Source organism: Lacerta agilis, chromosome 2 (assembly GCF_009819535.1).
Source record: "Lacerta agilis isolate rLacAgi1 chromosome 2, rLacAgi1.pri, whole genome shotgun sequence".
NCBI classification, from domain to species: Eukaryota; Metazoa; Chordata; class Lepidosauria; order Squamata; family Lacertidae; genus Lacerta; species Lacerta agilis.
In genome coordinates, this window is record NC_046313.1 from 108,630,553 (window position 1) to 108,647,710 (window position 17,158).

Sequence of the window (17,158 nt, forward strand, 5' to 3'; positions counted from 1 at the left end):
CACAGGGTTTCTCTGAGGATAAAACAGGATTATCACCCTCCCTAAATCCCTGGAGGAAGTGTCATGGGGAATGAATATTATACTGCTGAGTTCAAACCAACACAGGAGCAACAAGAAGTACAATCTTTAATACAATCATACATGTTAGCATAGGAAACATATCCCCAAATTCTTCCTGGCCTGTTATACAAAAGGATAATAAGAGATGATCTCTAAAAATAAAGGTAAGTATCTGCCTCTTTGCTACAAAGCACCTTGGAGAAAATAATTGTATATGTGGGAATTTAACACACAAACCCTAAAATCCTCTAGATTGTCACTGTTCTCTCCTCAAAACCTCTCACGGAGGCTCTTCACTGTCTCAGGGGATTTTGTTACATCGAGGCCCAAAACCTACGTGGGGGTTACGTTTCCAGACTGCAGTCACGGAAATTAAGTTGCATGTGAGTTTGGCGCCCGCCCTGTGGAACGCCCTCCCATCAGGAGTTAGAGAGATAAAAAACTACCTGTCATTTAGAAAATACCTGAAGGCAGCCCTGTTTAGGGAAGTTTTTAATTTGTGACTCTGTATTGTATTTTGGTATTTGTTGGAGGCCGCCCAGAGTGGCTGGGGAGACCCGGCCAGATGGGCGGGGTATAAATAATAAATTATTATTATTATTATTATTATTATTATTATTATTATTATTATTTTGCTGAATTGCCACAAAACTTCCCTGAGGAGCAGCAAAAAAAGGGGGGGGGGGGTTGAACTTCCATCTCCCTGGCCAGTGGAGGTTTTGGGGGAGGAAAATCCTCAGAGAGCAGGATTGAGGCTGAGGAAGGTCTGTGCATAATTCTGATTTTATTCAGAAAAGATGATGGTATTATCTCTAGAAATCTTAAGTCAGAGTTGGAGGTTGGAGAGAGAACTACATCAAAACAGGAATGTGTGTGTGTTTGGGGGGGGTGTCTGCTGATGTTTCTTAAATCATTTTCTTGCTTCTTTCCTGCTTTTGCACCTCCTGCACAGACAGAAATAGCTGATTCCCAAGGGAGAGAGAACAGGCAGGTTTGGAGACTGACAGGCGAGGCGACCCAATCAATCAGTGTCATTTACAAAGCTGGACTGAGAAGGGAGAGTTGCATCACGATTGACACAAGGGATGGCCAATCACAGTTCTGGAAATATGGTTTCTCAAGTGCTTGTCAGCTCAGTCCTGAAGAGGAGACTGAATATGTCATGATGGCAATGTATATACGCTTGTCTGTCTCCACCCTCAGTTAAGAGAGTGTCAGGTTCGCTTTCTTTCTCATGAAAAAAAGGGGTTGGAGGGTCTCTCCAAAGAAGGAGGCTTCTGGGAATGAGTGGAGAAGGGCTGCTGTATCTGCATCATAAAAGGACACCCTTCCCCCTTCACAGTTCAGGGTCACTCGGATCCTCTTGGGCTCCCCACCCAACATCGGAACAGGGTGCCCATTTTGGGCGGAGACCCTGTATTGATCACCCCACTTCCCTATGCGCCAAATCCCTTCCTTAGGGCCAGGGATGAAATCTCCTTTTCTCTTCACAGACTCTCTGGCCACCCCCATGGCCCATTCCCCCTCGCTCCCCACAGCGACGTCCCAGAAATGTCTGCCTTCCTTGAGTGCCTCACGTCCCAGCACATAGCAATGGCAGTTGAATCTCTTAGGGTTGTCGGGCAGGTTTTGATAGACGTCTCCCATTCTCACTCTCTTTCGATCCTCAGACAGGATGAGCCAGGGATTTGCTGTGTCTGGATCCAAAGTTATGTTTTCTGTGGGGGCAGATGAGGAAAGAGAAGAGAAACGAGGTCAACCAGGAAGCCGACTTTTCTTTAGGCACATCACAGAAAAAGCACCTCCTCTGAAATTAACAGGGACTCCATGGCTCTGCATTCGAGACACGGATGTTCATCAAGTTCATAATAAGGATTCTTCAAACATTTGCAGTTCTTTCCTTACCCCTATGGTTGTGATTCGTGGGTTTCCACTTAATTTTATTCTGATTTCAAATGTGATTTTGAACTGTATTTTAACCGATCATTTGATTTTGTGTTTTTAATGTATTATATATTTGTTGTTAGCCGCGCTGAGCCCGGTCTTGGCCGGGGTATAAATAAATTTATTATTATTATTATTATTATTATTATTATTATTATTATTATTTCAAGGGTTCGAAGTACTTAACACACATTATCTACATAGAACCCTTGCAACAACCCTGTAAGTTAAGTCAATTTCAGCATGCCCATTTTTCAGATGGGAGGACTGAGGCTGAGAGACAGTGGCTTGTCTAAGGCCACCATTCATGGCAGAAGGGAGTCAAAGCAGGGACTCCCTAATTCACATCTTAATATTTTACCTCACATCACATGACAGACGATGCTTGACAGGCCAGGTAAATCTGGCAGCAGGTGCTCTCACCCTCCTTGTAACCACCATTCAAGTTTCAGTTACATATTTAATGTTATGTTATAGTCCATACTTCCAGAGAGATTATAAAAAGAACAACAATACCTTAAAAAGGTATTTCTGTGCTCTGATTGATACTCCCTGTCTAAAATGTCCTGCTCGGGATTCTTGACATAAGTGGTCAAGCAAGAACAAACATGATTTTCTCTTGTGGTTTGGTTAGAGCAATGCAAAAAATGGATAGTTCTGTCCTTTAAATTGACATCTATTAAATAGTTGACATGAATGTCTTCCTTTTCCTGTGACTTGTTTTAATGCATTTCTTGTTGCAATCCCAAGATAAGGGGCCTTTATTAAAGCCAAACCCAGGAATTGCCATTCCCACCTGTCACCTTCAATGCAAAGACCCCAATCCTGGCTCCCCAGACCTGATTGGCTATATCATTAATCTTTTTCTTCACTGTTCCTCACATTTATGGAGCGGAAGCGTCATGAGAAATTTATTTAAAAATTGGTCATTTAATGTGTCAACACAAATAGAAGTTATAAATATTGCAGCTGTTGTATAAGGAAGGGATTATGGTCATGACTGGAATGTAACTGAAATCAACAAGATTTTGGAACACAGAAATAAAGAAAATCATCAATTCTAGCACCTTAAATAAGTTATATAATTTGGTATTTGAATGATTTACATTAGAATTGTATTATAAATTGGCATTGTTATAATGAGGCTATTATTGGATTATAATTGATTTAAAAAAAATTAATTGTTCAGGCTGATGGACATTAGAAAGAAGATCTGCTCCACAATCCTCCCTCCTTCCCTCCTCCTGCCACATTCAAGAAAGTTAGTCAAGCAATTTCTTTTTAAAGACACACATTTGTACAGAGGCCTTTGGAAATTAAATGTGACGTTGGATGTTGCCAGTGCTATTAGTCAATTTTTTTTTTTGTTAAACGTATTGGGTTTTTCTAGTTCATTGTTGTATTTATTAGCCTTTATGCATTTTACTGACTGCTGTTATATTTAAAATTATATTCTGGGATTCTTTTAGACATGTAAGAGTTTCCATTATGCTGCCATCTGCTGCACCATTTCCAGCTCTTATGATTCCCTTTTTTGTGGTGTCCAGGATCAGGCCAGACTGGACTTCTGTCTTCCCATTGAGCTTTTTCCCCTAGACTGTGTTGTAATTCTGTCTTGCTCTTTTAATTTTACTCAAGTTTCTCTTGTCTGCCATCATGTTGAAGCAGAGAAGTCATGTCTCCCCTCCAATACAAAAACTGAGGGAAGACCCCCATCTTGCAGGGAAGCCGGACCCCTGGAGTTCACACTCAGGCAGCCCCCACCTCCCTGCCACTGATAGCAGAACCCTTTTACCTTCTCGCCCCCAAAGGTTGTTGCAGCCATTTTCTGAGCTATTTGTGTTCATGCATTTCCCACTCTTACACCTTACTCTTACATAAACTCCCCTAAAAGGGGTGGGGATCTGGTATGCCTCCAAGAAATATTTCCCCCTCATTTGCCGGGAGCATTTGGCTTCACACCACCCCTGTGTCTTATTGAGGTTCAGCACAGAAAAGCCAGCCATCCTGGGCTGGGGGCTTCCTAAGAGTCTGTTGGCTCAGGCCAAGAGCCCATCTGGCCCAGCATGCTGCTCTCACGGAACAGATGCCTCTGGGAAATCAGCGGAAAGAAGGCATGGACGGAAGAGCTGCAGTGGCCTAGTTTTTTGAGAAGTTTCCCCTCTCTCCCGAATTTGTGCCTGTTTGACCCGGAAATGTACCTTTTCGCATCTGAAGTCCATATTCCATAGTGTCTGGAAGAGAAAAGGGAAGAGAGATTTAGCATCACACCATCATTTAAATAATAAATCTGGAAAGAACAATATGAGCTCATGAGATTGTAGCCAGGTATTGTGGACTATAAGTCCCATCTTCGCTAACCACTTGCCACGTGAGCTGGATATTATGGGAGTTGCAGTTAAAACTATCTGAAACTCTCCATACTGGCTATCCCTGGATAACCAGGGCAGGGGTGATGTCAAGGTTGAGGCCTGCCCAAATCTTGGGAGGAGGAGTGGGACCCCCCAGAAGATCTTCCTGTCAACAACAAAATCCAGACATCCCTGTTTCAGGATGGGAGGCCTCAACCCCAGTCCCTTCTGCTCCTGGCTGGCTCTTGGACAGCCTTCTCTCTCCTTCTGCCCCCCTTACATCAATCCCAGGGCCAAAGGAACAGGAGAAATGCCTGAAAAACTGTAGGTGTGAATGTCCTGGGATTCGGATTCGGATGATGAACCCCAGGGATCCCAGCCTGCACAGGATTCCCCGCCTCCAGAACCAGCTCAGCTGGGGCTACCGGTAGGGCTTGAGCGAGAAGGGTCCTCACCTGTGCTGCATCCTCAGGTGCGGGCATCAGCTGAGTCTGCTCTGGCTCCTGATGGGATGGAGGACCCATTGCCTGCCGGTGCTCCACTCTCAGCCCCATCAGAGGAAGCTGAGGTTGCCCCTGTGTCCGGTAACCCTCCAGCCTTCCCTAAGCTGCAGAGGCTCATGGCAGAGAGGTGAAGGGAACTACCTGTAAGTTCCTGCAGGAGGCGTGCTCGCCTCCAGGCCAGAAGGAGAGGCGAGTCACTGGAGGATCGGGGCTGCCCTATGCCCGGCCAGACCCACGGACTGTTTCCGGACCCTGCGGCTGCCCCGTCCCTGGACGCCTGACTGGACCCACCGCGTTGGCTGCTGACCACGCCCCGCTTGGCCCCAGGTGAGTTTCTGGTCTCCCCACCTGGTGTCCTCTGGGCCGGGCACCTTTTTACAGACAACTCGCAACTTAAGGGAGGGTTACATTCCCGGAGATTGTGCATAAAGGCAAATTGTGCAAAGTCAGAAAACCGCCAGAATCACCCCTGCCATCTGAGATCTCAAGACGGCCCCATGAGATTTCGCAGGAGCCTCTCAGAGCCCAATAAGCAATTTGTGTGCTGGCTAAACCCTTCATGGCAAGAGCTTTCAAGCCCTTTACCTTGCTGACTGGAATCTGGGAGGCTCCCCGAAGATCCCAGCAAGAAGGGTTTACCGTCCCCTTTCAATTGCCTAAGTAAAACCAGCCATCTGCATATGAAAATGCGGCTTCTAGATATTGAAAGAGAATAAATAAATAAACCTTCTATTTTCCTGGCTTGGCTAATATTCCCTATGACCTGGAGCTTGTCACAAACACTTCTAAACATCCAGCTAACAATCCTTTCACAGCCCTCCCTTCTTTACTACCAGTACCTCTGAATTTCTTCATGACAGCCTCCAGGAAGGGATTCATATCACAGAAGTCCCAGATCTTCCACTTCAGGGCAGGAGGAAAAGCCACAGGAGGGTCCTCTAAGTTCTCCTTCTCCTGAGACCTGGGAGAAGAACAGAGTCAAGCCAACATCCTCCCAATGCAAGGAGCTTTCTGACAAGGCAGGCGTCTCATTCTGATGACAAAGGCATGATGGATATATCATGAGGAATTGAGAGCAGGGTTTTCCTATGGCAAAAGGGAGCATCTAGATGACGTGTGGATCTAGAAAGCATCTAAGAAGTTGAAGGTTACGGTAACCGAAAGAAACTGAAGGAAATATAGGAATATGAGATTGAAGATAAAGAAGCTGATGTATGCAAATTATTATTATTTGAATAAAAGTGAACAATAATGGGTCCTTATGCAGAGATTTTAGGACCACACCAGTTTTAGTGAAGCATTTCAAGTGATTAATGGCAAAACAAAATAGATCTGGTATGTGCATTTCTGAAATATAAGGAAGTGCCAAATGCTTTAGAATGGCTTTTGCAATTAACATTACAAATGTAAAGGTAAAGGTAAAGGGACCCCTGACCGTTAAGTCCAGTCGCGGAAGACTTTGGGGTTGCAACGCTCATCTTGCATTACATTGGTTTAGACCACAGTGCCATCCGCGTCCAAAATGTATTGTAGCACACTTGTTATATTTTTAAAATGTAGAAAATATTTGGAATTAAAGCAGTATTTTCTAAACATGGAAGATTTTCAAAATATAAAGTTGTTTTGGGAGAAGGCTCTCAGCGGCTACTATTCACAATGGCTGGGTCAAAGGCAGTGGTGCCTCTGAAACCTCAGGAGGGGAGTGTCCTCTGGGGCTCAGATCCTGATCATCTGGTTAATCATTGTGAAAACAGGATGCTGGACTAGATGGGTCACTGGCCAGATCCAACAGGGCCTCATCTCATGTTCTTATGTCTGGGGAAGAACCTGCAGGAACCTGAAATACACTGGATATTTAAGGGTAAGTTTTAGTGAAGATATTTACAAGCACCTTTGGAATGTCCCCCCTTTTTCTATCAATTGCACAGTAAATGAATCCATCACAGAGAAGGGCCTTCAGAAATATCCAATGGGAACGGCTTCCTGTCTGTGAATTTAGCTACAAACTACCACAAAAATGTGTCCCTACTTTTGTCTGTGATTTTGTGAAATGGACGATGAGCTATCTCTGAAAGGAGGAACTGGAGAGTGAGTTTCTCACCCGTTAAACAGGAACTTTCCTGCCATCTTAAAGCAGCAGATTTCCATCACTCACCTCTGTAAGAAGCTTCTGATATCCTGGAAGGAAGGAAAGAAAAAGATATCAGTGGAGCCATTTCTACAGAGAGCCCTGCGGTCAGTTATAAATGCTAAGCAGTTGAAGCGGGGAGAAGTTAGCCAAGCACAAAACAAAAGACCCCTGATAAAATATGCAGTGCCACATAATTTTGGAATAACCATCAGATGACAAAAGTCAGCCATTCCAGTGATGAAATGGTCCCTTTCTTCCCTTTTGGCCAAGTCACCCAAACACCTGAGAGATTCAATCCCATCAGCCCGATTTGCCATTTTGCCCTGCAGTGCATGCTGGCTCCGTGTTCACCTGAGACCAATCGGTCCTCCGATATGTACATCCCACACACAATCATATCCTATGAACCACCCTGAGACCTGTGGGTATCGGGCGGTATACAAAATTATATAATAATAATAATAATAATAATAATAATAATAATAATAATAGGTCGCCCTCTCTCTGACTGGACCCAAGAAAGCATCTGAATGAAAAGGTGATGCAGTGCCAAATTGTTTTTGTTTTTTATTATTATGTTTTTATGTTTATTATGCTTACACATCAACAAAATAAACAAAAAAATTCAACCTTTTGTGTTATTTGTTACAAAATACAAAGTGCCAATTTGGAATGCCTATGTTGGAGGAAGTATTGGTTGTATTCAGCTCACTTTTACTCAGACACACTGAAATTAATGAACCTAAGATAGAGCTGGACCATAGAGAAGAATTGTTGCTTTTGAATTACGGTGCTGGAGGAGACTCTTGAGAGTCCCATGGACTGCAAGAAGATCAAACCTATCCATTCTTAAAGAAATCAGCCCTGAGTGCTCACTGGAAGGGCAGATCCTGAAGTTGAGGCTCCAGTACTTTGGCCACCTCATGAGAAGAGAAGACTCCCTAGAAAAGACCCTGATGTTGGGAAAGATGGAGGGCGCAAGGAGAAGGGGACGACAGAGGATGAGATGGTTGGACAGTGTTCTCGAAGCGACTGGCATGAGTTTGGCCAAACTGCGAGAGGCAGTGAAGGATAGGGGTGCCTGGCGTGCTCTGCTCCATGGGGTCACGAAGAGTCGGACACGACTGAACGACTAAACAACAACAAGATAGTCAACCCCATTAATTTTAACCAGTCTACTCTGAGTAAAGGTTAAATGAATACGGAGCCCCATTGGCTTGTGGGCTTCCCAGAGACCTCTGGTTGGCCAATGCGAGAACAGGATGCAGGAACAAAGGGGCCTGTGGTTTGATCTAGCAGGGCCCTTCTTGTCAACCCCAGGGCTCAGGGGTGACAACCTGAACAAAATATTTTTTTGGGGGGGGCACATAATCATTCACAAGATGCAGTACACTCCTCATTTCAATAGAAATTCCCATCGTTTTGGGGGGGCTGGCCCCATCAAATATTTCATTGGGGCTTCCAAGGGACCTCAGCCCCTAGGAGTTGGCTCCTATGCCAGGGCTGACACTTTTGCCGGTCATGTACTTCTTGTTTCTCCTACAACAGTATTTTTATGTGGGGAAGGACTAAAAAATGTCTGTAGTCTGAAGCAGCACACTCCACCCGATAACATCAAGACCAGGCCTGACCTGCAGGAATTCACTCGCTGGCTCCTGAAGCTTCTCCTCCACCTCCCAGATGAGGTTGTCAAGAGAGGAGAGTTCCCCCGAGAGTCTCGCCATGTGCTCCTCCCTTTTCTTTGCAATCTGCTTCTCCACCTCCGCCATCTGGGCCAGAATAAATTTCTCTTGTTCTTCCAGAAACTGGTGCATTTGCCTGAACTCAGCCACCATCTTTCCTCTCTCTGCTTTCATTTGCTTCTGCAACAGCAAAAAGAGAAAGAGGAGGAGAACAATGGGCCAATATCAGGCATAACGTTGCAGGATGAAGAGGCCAGGTATCAGAATTTACTTGGAAGGGCATGCCTGACATTTTAGAGAGATTACGCCATCAGGAAAACAGCTGCATAAAATTTACAAGCCCACCCCCTTCTTCAAATGGTCTTTCATGCCCTGTGGGTGATCAGGCTGTTCAAAAAGAAACCTCTTTCTGTATTTCATATTCATTTCCCCCCAGATATTGATTCTAGACTATAACACTTTTTCACCTTAAACTAACAATGCTTACAAGCAGGTCTTGGTTTTCCTTTTCTGCATCTGCTTTAAATTCCAGAATTTTCTCTCTCTCCTTCCTCATATTGTCTAGGCAGCTGCTGAACTGATCCTGAAAAGAAAACAAAATCCCAGCTGGGTTGCTTTTTCTTTCTCTTTTTTTCGGTGTTTTAGTAATAACAGGCAACTGAATCATATGCTTGCTCCCTGCCCCACACTCCCGGGTCCTTTGCGGAGATTCCCCTTCATTCCTGCCACCTGTCTTGCCCCAACCTCCCAGTTTTAGGAGCTGTTTCCAGAGGAAGAACTGACGGGAGTTACTCCAATATGCTGCAGGGGGACCAGGGGCGTACCCAGGATCAAAACTAGGGGGGGGGCAAGCCATGGTCGCCCCCCCCCCCGTTTTCCCAGAGTTGTCGACCTTTTGGCTGGCGGGGTGGCATGACATGGGCCCAGGACTCCCGTGATGCAGGGGGCAATAACCAGAGGCGTAGTAAGGTTAGGTGCAGGGGCATCTTAAGCATATCCGGCGCCGGAGTACAAAGATCCCTCCGGAGGGCGCCTCCCATTTCCCACATCATATATTCAACACACATTTAAAGCACATGATTTCACCCAGAGAATCTTGGAAACTGTAGCTTCCCACTCACAGAGCTACAGTTCCCAGGATTCTCTAGAGGAAGTCACGTGCTTTAAATGTGTGGTCTACTCTAGAACTGGCGTCAGCGGCTGAACATCTGCTTGACATGCGGAAGGTCCCTGGTTCGGTCCCTGACATATCCAGGTATGCTGGAATAGGACTGCATAAAAATCCCAGAGGGCTGTTGTCAGTCAGTGTAGACACTATGGAGCTAGGTAGGCCAGTGATACAACTCTGGTTAAGTTATCCCTCTATAAAAGTAATATTTCATTTCCTCAGGTCATGTGTCCCTTGTTAAACTGGCAGAAAAGGAGGGGCCCCACCCATTTTTTGCACCTGTCCTGCCCACCACTAGTATGCCACCCCTGAGAAATGGCCCTTCATGGAAAAGGTTACCCATTCCTGGTTTAAACTACCTTTTTATGAGTAGCTTCTAGCTTCATTCCAGAATTACAGTATCTGATGTTTACATAAACATTTTGGAAACAGATTTGTCAGGGGTTGGCTTCATAATTTCTCAAACTTTTTGGAGTCCTCTGTCCATAGGAAGCCCAAGTGAGCCAGTAGTATTTGCTCAAGTTTGCTTGGTATTCTTCTTCCTCACTTACTGGAAAATTAAGTGTCTTCCTTGTATTTTTGAAGTAAAAGGTAAAAGGTAAAGGACCCCTGGACAGATTAAGTCCAGTCAATGGCGACTATGGGGTTGCGGCGCTCATCTCGCTCTATAGGCCGAGGGAGCCAGTGTTTGTCCGCAGACAGCTTCCGGGTCATGTGGCCAGCATGACTAAGCCGCTTCTGGCGAACCAGAGCAGTGCACAGAAACACTGTTTACCTATTTAACTACTTGCACTTTGACGTGTTTTCGAACCGCTAGGTTGGCAGGAGCATGAAAAAAAATTGGATTAAGCAAATAAGAGAGCCAGGGAAGTATAGCAGTTAAGAATGTTGGGCTAGGTCGGACCTGAGGGAGGCCCAGGTTCAAATCCCCACTCAGCCAAGAAGCTCATTGCATGACCTTGGACCAGTTGTCCTCTCTCAACCTTGCCAACCTTGCAAAGTTGTTACAAAGATGAAAAGAAAATCATGTTTACTTCCTTGGACACCTTGGGGGAAATGGAGGAGTATAAATGTAGTAAATAAAGAAAACAAGCAAACAAACAAACAAATATGGACTGTGTTACTGGAAAGGTACTTTTCCCCAAGTCAAACCATCTAGCTCAGTACTGCATACACTGACTGGCAGCAGCTCTCCAGGGTTTCAGGCAGGGGAGATTCTTAGCCGTACATGCAGATGCCAGGGAGGAAAACTTGGGTGCAAGGTGTTCTAACCACTTAAGGGGATGACCCTCCCCTTAAGACATAGATACATTGGAAGCCACATTATGCAAAATCAAACTCTTGGTCCATCTAGCTCAGTATTGCCCACACTGACTGGCAGTGGCTCTTCAGGAGTCTTTCCCACTTCCCAGCCCTAACTAGAGATGCCAAAGATTGAACCTGGGACCTTCTGCATCAAAGCAGATGCTCTGCCACAGAGCTATGACTCCGCCCCCTGCTTTATTTGCAGATTAAATAAATAGCTGGAATGTTGGGAATTAGAAAAAATGAAACAACCAGTTATTCCCAGACTAGCTGGTGGGGGGGGCACTCCAGCCATGCTTAGGGCCATTTGCCCCTCTACCCGCCTTACCCAATTCCCCCTTCCCTACCTGGCTGACTGGGGAGTGGGCTCCACTCTGCCAAGGGGGGATGCGACAGAGGTTGGCACCCTCTTCCAACAAAGCCAAGTTTGCTCATCTAGTCTTCTCTTGTTTCCCCCACCTGGCATGGACCTGGGCTGGGAGGGATGAGATGGAGCTTTACTTCCCTCCTTCCCCTCCCTCTTTGATTCCAGGTTGTTGGGAGGGGGGTGTTTCCCCCAATGCATTGCCTTTTTAACCCTTCTCTGGCCCCTTCAGCCACAGAATCCTATGAAGGTCACTATGTAGCATCTTGGTCAATGCTGAGGTTCATGGACAGGAATTTTGAAGTCGTTTTTTATATCTTGCAAACCCCGTTCTTCCCTGTTATGCCTTGTTCCTGCCCCGCCACTGTTCCACCCGTTTTGCCTTTTTCCAGGTCCAAAAGGATCTATGAGTTGGCAATTGCCTGAAATGGTCTCCGGCTGTACAGTTTCACAATATGATTATTTATTATCATCGCCAGCCCACCTTTTATTATTTTCACAATATGAGTATTTATTATCATCGCCAGCCCACCTGGGAAATCCTTCCCAGGAAAGTAACATTTTTAAATGCATTGAGAAATTCATTTAAAAAAAAATAAAAAATTCCTTCCAGTAGCACCTTAGAGACCAATTAAGTTTGTTCTTGGTATGAGCTTTCGTGTGCATGCACACTTCTTCAGATACACTGAAAAAGAAGTCACCAGACTTGAATGCAAACTTGATAAAGACTTGAAGGCAGGAAAGTGGAAAACAAAGGGTTAAATGCTGCTGGGCAAAACAGTAACTAAGGAACAGGGAGAAGCCACAACAAGGAGGGTCTTAACAACAAGGTGGTTTTAACACAGCAAAAGGCAGGGAGGGGCTGAACAACAGTAATTGCTAGCGGCAGGTAAAAGGACGCTGCGAAACACCAACCCAGGAGATATTTTTGCTAGCGGTAGAAAAGCAGGGATTTTAAACAGCTCAGAAAAAGGGGGACAGAGGGAAACATCAACTTCAGAGCAGTAAAGTAACTTTAAAAGGGGCGAACCAGAGGAGTTGGGGTGAAGGAATGACAGACAACACAACGCCAGGAACAGGCAAGCCCTCCAAACGTGTTAATATTCCCAGAACACAGGGAGGGAGGGAGGCGTGAGAGGGAAGAGCGAAGCCTGACGCAGAGGCAAAAGCACAGTGAGCAGAGCCGTCCCCACAGCAGCCCGCCGCTGTGAGCGCGCTCCTCCTTGCCTCCGGGACAGGAGCTGCCTTGGGCAAGGGGGGGGGGGCAAAGGGAGGAACTTGGGCGGCAGGGACAGCAGCCTCCTTCTCCGCTCCTCTCCTCCTGCCCCGCTTCTTCCTCAGCCTAAATGGAAGCGCCGGGCAGCCCGGGATGCGGCTTCTCTTGCCCGGCGCCGATCATTTTTGCTTCTGGGGGGGGGGGGCAGCTGGCTTCTAGGGGGGGGGCAGCTGCCCCCTCCTGCCCCCCCTTCGGTACGCCCATGAGGGGGACATTGAGGGAAATCAATCCCTCAAAAAGAAGAAGAAATGTTTATTAAATCGAGTTTTCCAGAGTTTTAAGTTTCATAAGGCTGCACAAATACTCCTGCTAGAGGGGATGGGGAGAATATATTATTACAAGGTTATCTCGGCATTATTCCTGCATTGCAGGGGGTTGGACTAGATGACCCTTGGGTCCCTTCCAACTCTATGATTCTATGATCTTGGAAGCCTGGCTTGTCTACAGTTATTCCATCCCCCAACCAAATCCAGAGCTTGTCTACAGTTATTCCATCCCCCAACCAAATCCAGAGCAGAGGCTTAGCATGGGCCAGCCTAGGAGGTGCCTGTCGTGAACTGTTGCATCCTTCACGCAATGTCTTCCATCTGTAGGGCAGGTAAGAAGGACTAACAGGCTGACACCCTGCCAGCCCCATACAGCTTTTGCAAGTCTCACAAAGTGGTGCTGGACTCCAGTGTGCTGTGAGACTTGCACCCCTCAAGGTGCCCTCAGGGCAGCAGCTCCCCACTGCACACAATGCCACAATGCAGCCCCTCTTAGCCCGTTACTGGGGGTCACTCCACCAGTACAACTTGTCCCCACAGAGTGTGGCATGCCCCAGGCACCAGCAAGCAATGTTCCGCCACTGATCCAGAGTGTTTTCCTACCTTGTACTCCTGGGACGCCTCCTCTAGAGGAACCACCTTGTGGATTTTGTGCTCCTTGGATCTGTCACAAACCAGACAGATGGGGGCTTCATCCTCCTTGCAGAAGAGATTCAGGGGCTCCTGGTGCTTCTCGCAAACTCTCCCCTTTCCTTCTGCCTCCTTTTTTCCACCCAGGTGGCTGCATTTCTTAGCTATTTCCACAAAATTTGCCAGCTGCTGGTTCCTCCTGATGCTGCTTTGCTCAACCGTTTCCCTGCACTGAGGGCAGGAAGCCTCTCCTTCGGATTTCTCCCAGCACTGGATCAGGCAGGATCGGCAGAAGTTGTGCCCACACTCCGGGATGATCACTGGATCCTGGAAATACTCCAGGCAGATGGAGCAAGTGGCTTCCTCGCAGAGAGCCACGACGGGAACCCCAGAAGCAGCCATGGCCACCTCCCCAGGAAGAGAGAGTTGGTTTCATTTTCTCTCTTTTCCGTCTGCAGATGGGCGTGTTTCCTTTCCAGGAAATTCAGACTCGATGCGTCCAGATCTCTGCTGATATGGAGCTGTGGAGTTAGCTGGAGCAGAGAGCCTCTTTCGTGTAGAGGAAATTAATTTCTTTATTTTAAAAGGAATGCTCTTGGCGGCTGCTCGTTTAAGAAACCATTTCCAGTGAGAGCTGGAGAGAAGTGAGGTTGTTTTCCCCCTAACTTCATATGAGCCTCAGACTAATTTTAAAACCGATGAAGGAATCCTAACTTCATTTCCCCCACAAATTGCTCCATTTCCAGCTCTTAGCCTCGATGTAAAGAGGAGAAGCAGCCCAACTCCCCATCATGGTGCCTATTTTTAGTGAGTTTGGATAAAATCGCCAGCCTCACTGATAATGTGCAAAAACACTGGGACCCACCCAAGATGAATACTGGGATTACATGGCATTTTTAGCAATACAAGAAACTGGGTCTTTCAAAATCAAAACATGAGATTGGGTTCTTTTTAATCTGCTGTGAAGACCCAGTGAAGCTGAAAGGAGGGAGAGTCAAGGCAGACAAAAGGAAGGACTTCTCTTCACACAGGATTTTGTGGGAATCCGATTAATTTTGCCATGTGCCTGGAAAAACAAACTCGGACTCTTTTTGGAAAAAGGTGAGCGATGGGGAGGCATGGTAAGACCTATAGGAAACGTGGCAAAAGTGGACAGGAATATGCTTCTCCCCCTCGTAGGCTGTGGGCTAAAGTTCTTATATGAGCCAAATGCTGCAATGCTCCTAATTTTAGGTCCTTTCCATAGGAAAACCTCCTGTTTTGGGAAGTTTTTATTGCTTGATGTTTTTTATTATGTTTCTAGATATGTTGTAAGCCACCCAGAATGGCTGGGGAAACCCAGCAGATGGGTGGGGTATTATTATTATTATTATTATTAGTATTATTATTATTATATTTAAAAAGTGTGCCCCACTCAAAGGTAATAGTTTGCACGCTAAACATGCAGTCCTTGATCTAACGCCAGTCTCACACCCACCTTTAACTGATAAATGAGTGGGAAAGGACCAAAAGAGAGGCGAATGCTTTTAATATTTATGGGTAGTGTTGTGTATTGATTCAAAGGTTATTATATCTGCATTACTATTGTTTGTATTTGCATTAGGGTAAAGTAACTGCCTTTCCATCCAGAAGGAACAGCTACTATTGGTTCATTTAAGCTGCTGTATTTGGATCCTCAGTCTTACTGGTTCCCACCAAAAGGCAGCGTTGTGATTGCTTGTTCCCTCCAAAATGTATCCCTTTCGAGCCAGTTCCCCGTTCCTATAAATGTAGCTTCCCTCTCCTCAGTTCGCTCAGTCTTGTTTGCCTGAATAAAGAATTGTTACATGAAGAAACTGTCTCCTGCCTACTATGTCCGAGAGCACAAATCACTTACTGAAATCACTAACCCCATGCTACAACAGGTAGAGAGCCTGCATCATTTTGAAAGGTCTGAGAAATAATTGATTCTGATTGTCTGGAGGTTCTAGTCTATGGAAGGGGGGGAAATGTGAGAGTGGGGACAAAGCACAGATTTAGTTGACCACATGAACCATCATATGAAAGAACGTTTAAAACCTGGGTAGATAAAATATATGCATTTGCAGTACAGAATCTGGGAGCAAGCCGATGTGTCGAATGACAACTTTTATGCTGTCTTGGCAGAGAATCTTTCCTCCTGAGCAACCAATAAATGAAATCTAGGTGTCAGATCAAATGAATTTCTACCATGAGCTTCCAGACCTGGCGAAGCCTCCTGCAGGCCAGGGTGTGGGCTTTCTATGTGTGCGGGGGGTGGGGCAGAGTTTGCATTTGTCCCCCAGCAGCATTTATCAGCAAATGTTTATCTGGCAGTCCTGTTGAAGCGAAGAGCTGGCTCGGTGAAGTGGGAGATGGATCGTGAGGGATATAAATAATAAATATGATTTATATCCTGAGCTATCTGGATGCTCCACAGATTGACATGGGCTTCAATAGAAGTGCCAGTCATATCAGCCAGAAAATCTTCCGGAGCCACTTGGATCCATCAACCTCTGAGGGTGGACCATTCTCATAGGTGCCCCACCTCTGCAGAGGGGAAAAGGTGCTGGAAAAGCCTAATTTCAAGAAGGTATTTAGCATCATGCTATGAGGAACCTCCTGGTGCAGAGGCAGTCTACTTCTGAATAAGCCGAAGCTGTGAAGGTGAGCAACAGGAAGGGGCTTTTGGTTTCAAACCCTCCTTTGTTTCATGGCCTTTAAGAGGGTGTGCAAGTCAGTGGCCAAAACCATGTTGTGGTGTGTGGAAGAACTCCTTTCTCAAGGCCAGGCACGCCCAACTCCCTAGAGACTGTTATCTTCTTCCAGTATAAAATAATTGGCAATGATCTACCCATTGTCATTGGAGGGGGGGCAAGCTTTTTTTAAGGGAGGACACAGCTGTTGAGCATTTTTTAAATGTATGCCCCATCTGTCTGGCACTGGCTGCTTCTGTTGAAAATGGGGTGAGCAACTATTGTAACTGGGACTCTTTTCGTTTCCCCCCCTTCCATTTCCCCACCAGTCACCAGTGACGGTGTTAAAAAGTAGGATGTCCATATATTCATACTTTTTAGCCATCCTTTCGTAACAGTAAGGCTAAATTATTGTTTTATATTATATTATTATATATAATTTTGTTCCTGGAATTCCCTGATCCATCTCTTCATTAAATTCTAATAAATATTTAATAAATATATAAGAAACATATAAAAGTATGTTTTATTTTTCTAATAAATATTTAATAAATATATAAGAAACATATAAAAGTATATGGATTTAAATTAATTAGTGTCATAATGTGATATTTGTCAAAAATGAATATGGAAGACATGAATGTAAGTATATTGCATGTGTACAGTCTTTTTCTTTTTCACTTTTTGTATTTGTATTGTTGGTTGGTAAGTTTGTATGTATGTTGGTTTGTATGTATTTATTTTCTAATAATAATAATAATAATAATAATAATAATAATAATAAT

At 45.3% G+C, this 17,158-nt stretch overlaps 2 protein-coding genes across 2 annotated transcripts in view; one reads left to right on the forward strand and one right to left on the reverse strand.

Annotated features, from left to right (window-relative positions):
- Positions 1–17,158, forward strand: part of LOC117042631 (zinc finger protein 850-like) — a 279,120-nt gene that overhangs the window by 37,750 nt on the left and 224,212 nt on the right. The gene's annotated exons all lie outside the window — the stretch shown is intronic.
- The window catches only part of LOC117042736 (E3 ubiquitin-protein ligase TRIM7-like), a 66,382-nt gene continuing 50,487 nt past the window's right edge, over positions 1,264–17,158 (reverse strand). The window contains exons 1-7 of the mRNA XM_033142362.1: positions 13,654–14,319; positions 9,159–9,254; positions 8,621–8,851; positions 7,014–7,036; positions 5,698–5,819; positions 4,206–4,238; positions 1,264–1,778 (exon numbers count right to left, since the gene is read on the reverse strand). Of these exons, the coding sequence (XP_032998253.1) occupies positions 1,264–1,778; positions 4,206–4,238; positions 5,698–5,819; positions 7,014–7,036; positions 8,621–8,851; positions 9,159–9,254; positions 13,654–14,082 (1,449 nt within the window). The 5' untranslated portion in view covers positions 14,083–14,319. Of the gene's footprint in view, positions 1,779–4,205; positions 4,239–5,697; positions 5,820–7,013; positions 7,037–8,620; positions 8,852–9,158; positions 9,255–13,653 lie in introns of the transcript that reaches the window.